Below are 3530 nucleotides of genomic sequence, written 5' to 3'. Positions count from 1 at the left end.
TTTAGCACCAATTAAATAAAAATAAAGCATTGACAATTAATATAGATAGAATCAGCAATCTTGAGCGTTTTTGTTATTACAAGCTTATCTGTTTTTATCAAAGGTAAAGTAAATTTTCTTTGTATAATGGCGACTGCTTTTATAAACGAAAGCATACCCTTTATCCCTTTGGCCTAAACCTAAATTAAATTAAATTTTTATTATCATGTTAAAGCAAATACTTCTTTGATAAGTTTATTTTTCATATCTTTGACTGACGCTCAAGATTAACCAGCTCGTAACATAATTATTATGGAATGATCAAAAATACTCTGAAACAAAGGTCCACTTTAGAATATACGTTTTTAAATTACAATGTATAATTATTATATTATTGTATACATCTAAATACAGATCTTAAGTTATACTTATATCATACATAATTTATCTTTTTAATTTCATAATTTTGTATGCCATAATATCATAGTATGGTGTATTATACATTTTGTCTTTTGTATAAACCTTGTGAAGACCTTGTATTCATTAAATTCTGGGTGGAGTTGGCGGCGCACCATCGTTGTCCTGAAAATATAGAGAGTGGATATTAGGAAAGTTTCAATATTCAATACAAAATTGCAACAATTAAGTAGTTCCGACTACTTCTTTACAACAAATTCAGTCTACTGAAGAATGTCAAAGCTAAACTGCAGACACAACTGACATTTTTGTTTGCCTCTAGCTCAGATGGGTAAACAAACATTGGGCACTTTACACTAATGGCCGATTTTCCATCAATACAGGGTTTTTTTTATTAAGGGGCAAACAAGCAAATGGGTCACCTGATGGAAAGCAACTACCCATGGACACTCGCAACGTTAGAAGAGCTGCAAATGCGCTGCCGGCCTTTTAAGAGGGAATACCCTCTTTTCTTGAAGGTTTGCAGGTCGGTGGGAAAATTGCCCAAATACATACATGCCCAAACACTCGGGGTGTTTTGGGCATTTTAAATGTTCGCTTACACACATTTTGCCCACATCTAAAGACTGACACATACATGAGAGTTGGTGGTCGGTTTCGCGGCATCCTGCAGGCGGTCGCGGCGCGGGCGCATCACGTACATGGCCGCCGCCAGCGCCATCATCATGAACACCACGAGGAAGCTGTTCCCGGCGGAGCCCTGCGGCCCGGGCAGCGTCTCCAGGCACTCGTTGTCCGTGCAGTACGACTGCCCTTGCCGAAGCTGGGGAAATTAAAAAAAAGGTAATTTTTTTAATTCTAGGGGCAAAGCGTTATTGGCAGAAGTCAAATTTACCGCGCCGGTATAAATTGAGCCTTACATTTTCGCGCTGCCCACTTCCCTTCTCAACAGAGACAAGTATAAACGACGCATCAAAGTTGCTGGTAATATATTTGGTTTAGGGCCTGTTTCACCGCTTCCTGATAAGGCAATCCACCACTTAATTTGACAGATGGAGTATGGAAAATCTATCAAATAACCCTATCGGGCACCTTATCAGGAAGCGGTGAAACAGGCCATTAGATTTTTTTATATAAACAAGATTGCAGCCAAAACTTCCATACAAATGCAATTAGTTACAATCACTACCATGTAATGTATTAAACCGCTACCTGCAATTTCGCGATATCAAGGTGACTTGTTGTTACTGCTATAGCAGCTGTTGTTTATCTCGACGACGCAGTCAAGTAATTAAATCTCGACACACGACAACGGACGACATGTAGTTGAGAATAAGATATTGCATACAGTATATAAACTAATACTTAAATGTCTATATTCTGTTCTTTTTGTCATGTAAAACGATATTCACCACACACACCAAAAAAAATTATGATCGTTCTTAATAATAGAGTGTGTCCCAGCTAGTTTGTGTAGTGTAGTCCCAGCTAGGCCAGTCTTTTAGGTCAATTGTCTTATGTAGGAAGGAAACAATAAAATACATTGACATTTGACCCTTTAGTTAGCATTACATAAATTACATAAGTTCGGAGGACAACTTGTGCGTATATTTGATAATTTACATTGTGTTAAACATAAAATATGTATTTTTTTCATTGAAACTTTTTAAAATTAAAAACTCACAAAATTTAAAGCCATTATTAATAATAGCCAAAACTATTGTGAGATTGTGTAAAGCAATAAAGATTGAAAACATTGAATTTTGAGTTAAGTATTAAAATTATTTTTCATTTCATCACACAATAAAAATAGTATGTATATTAAATAGTTAGATTAACCCATCAAGCCCCATAAGCTCACCAGTGATCGAGACACAATAGTATAAAAATAGATTTCCAAGAATCCACGATTGAAGGATTGGTCTGATATAATAATTAGTACTGCAGACTTGGTGACATAATAACTTTCATTCTACTTTTTCTTCATGCATCACTGCATTTCTTGAATGGCTATTGAAAAACAATAACAAGTTCTATTGATAAATATTACTCAATATCAGAAATTGTGCACCTTACTTCAAAAGATTTGCATTAATACAAGGCCATCTTCAAAATGGACCTAATATTCAAGGTACTTCAGTTGCATAAAAATCTTTTTATAAATAGTGTAGGAATTGGATATGTTTTTTATGAGCGACAGCCGACAACTGATGATGTCATACACATTAATTGTAAATAATTTTAAAAGATATGAATAGTTCTACATGTTCTTGTTTATAAATAAATTGTTATGAAAACAAGTTTTTTATCCTCAATTAAGTGGTTTAGGTTCATATTAATGTGTAACTTCTGTGAATGTTACAGAGGTAAATAGCCTGTCTTAAAAGATATTATTATCAAGGTGTATAAGGAGGAAAAGTGTCTATAAAACCTTTGATTTGTAGTTCACATTGCATTGTTAGTAAAGTCTGCAGGGGTAAAAAATTACTAGTGTATTTAAAATAATTAGACATTATGTTTATTGACCTACTTCTAATGTTAGTATAGTCAGCGTATTGAAGCAGATAAACGTGCGGACGTGGTTGTGATTTGCTGCAGATAATGTAGCTACAAGGTCACGTATAGTAAAAAATAACTAACCAGAGAGATCAGCCGCCGCATCGCTAGCTCATGGTTCCACAGGCACTCGCACGGATCCATTTCGTCGCCCATTCTGCGCACAAAATATTTTTAGATGATGATAAGTGATCGACAAAAAATGTACCAACACAAAGTAACAGAAGGAAAAGTCACGATACGCAATCCCAATGCGTTCTATGTATGTGCTGATGGAGGAAAGAGTTGTAAAAATAATGCTAGGGAAATCCTTTGTTATTATTTACAAATAACAAAACCACATCTTATTAAAACTTATCAGCTGTCACGAGTGAAAGTTTAATAATAAAACAATATGCACGTACTTGAGCAACTTCTTTACACTATAAACTATATAAAACGTAAATACAAAACTATATTTTCTAAAATATTTAGTGGAATGCACCCGCGCTTCGTCACTTTTTAGGAAAAAAACAGAAAAGTGTCGAATCCACCTACGACGACATTTTTATCACTGTTTGCTTGGAGGACTTTGATTG

At 34.9% G+C, this 3530-nt stretch overlaps 1 protein-coding gene across 1 annotated transcript; it reads right to left on the bottom strand.

Moving 5' to 3' along the window:
- Positions 1-521: 521 nt before the first annotated feature.
- Positions 522-3530, bottom strand: LOC121731484 (small integral membrane protein 14). Its single transcript, XM_042120913.1, has 4 exons — positions 3357-3530; positions 3037-3109; positions 1034-1219; positions 522-561 (listed from the first exon to the last, which is right to left on the bottom strand). Exons 2-4 carry the CDS (start codon positions 3106-3108, stop codon positions 523-525), a joined length of 297 nt encoding a protein of 98 aa, XP_041976847.1. The 5' UTR covers position 3109; positions 3357-3530; the 3' UTR covers position 522.

Source organism: Aricia agestis, chromosome 11 (assembly GCF_905147365.1).
Source record: "Aricia agestis chromosome 11, ilAriAges1.1, whole genome shotgun sequence".
Classification (NCBI taxonomy): domain Eukaryota; kingdom Metazoa; phylum Arthropoda; class Insecta; order Lepidoptera; family Lycaenidae; genus Aricia; species Aricia agestis.
This window is presented reverse-complemented; position numbering and strand designations above follow the sequence as displayed.

What these genes read in the sequence shown, in the direction of transcription:
- LOC121731484 (XM_042120913.1), bottom strand. Translation starts at nt 3,108, where the DNA reads ATGGGCGACGAAATGGATCCGTGCGAGTGCCTGTGGAACCATGAGCTA. An exon ending in TGCGGCGGCTGATCTCTCTG is followed by an intron (nt 1,220 to 3,036) that starts GTTAGTTATTTT and finishes TAATTTCCCCAG; the next exon opens with CTTCGGCAAGGGCAGTCGTA. An exon ending in AACCGACCACCAACTCTCAT is followed by an intron (nt 562 to 1,033) that starts GTATGTGTCAGT and finishes CTATATTTTCAG; the next exon opens with GACAACGATGGTGCGCCGCC.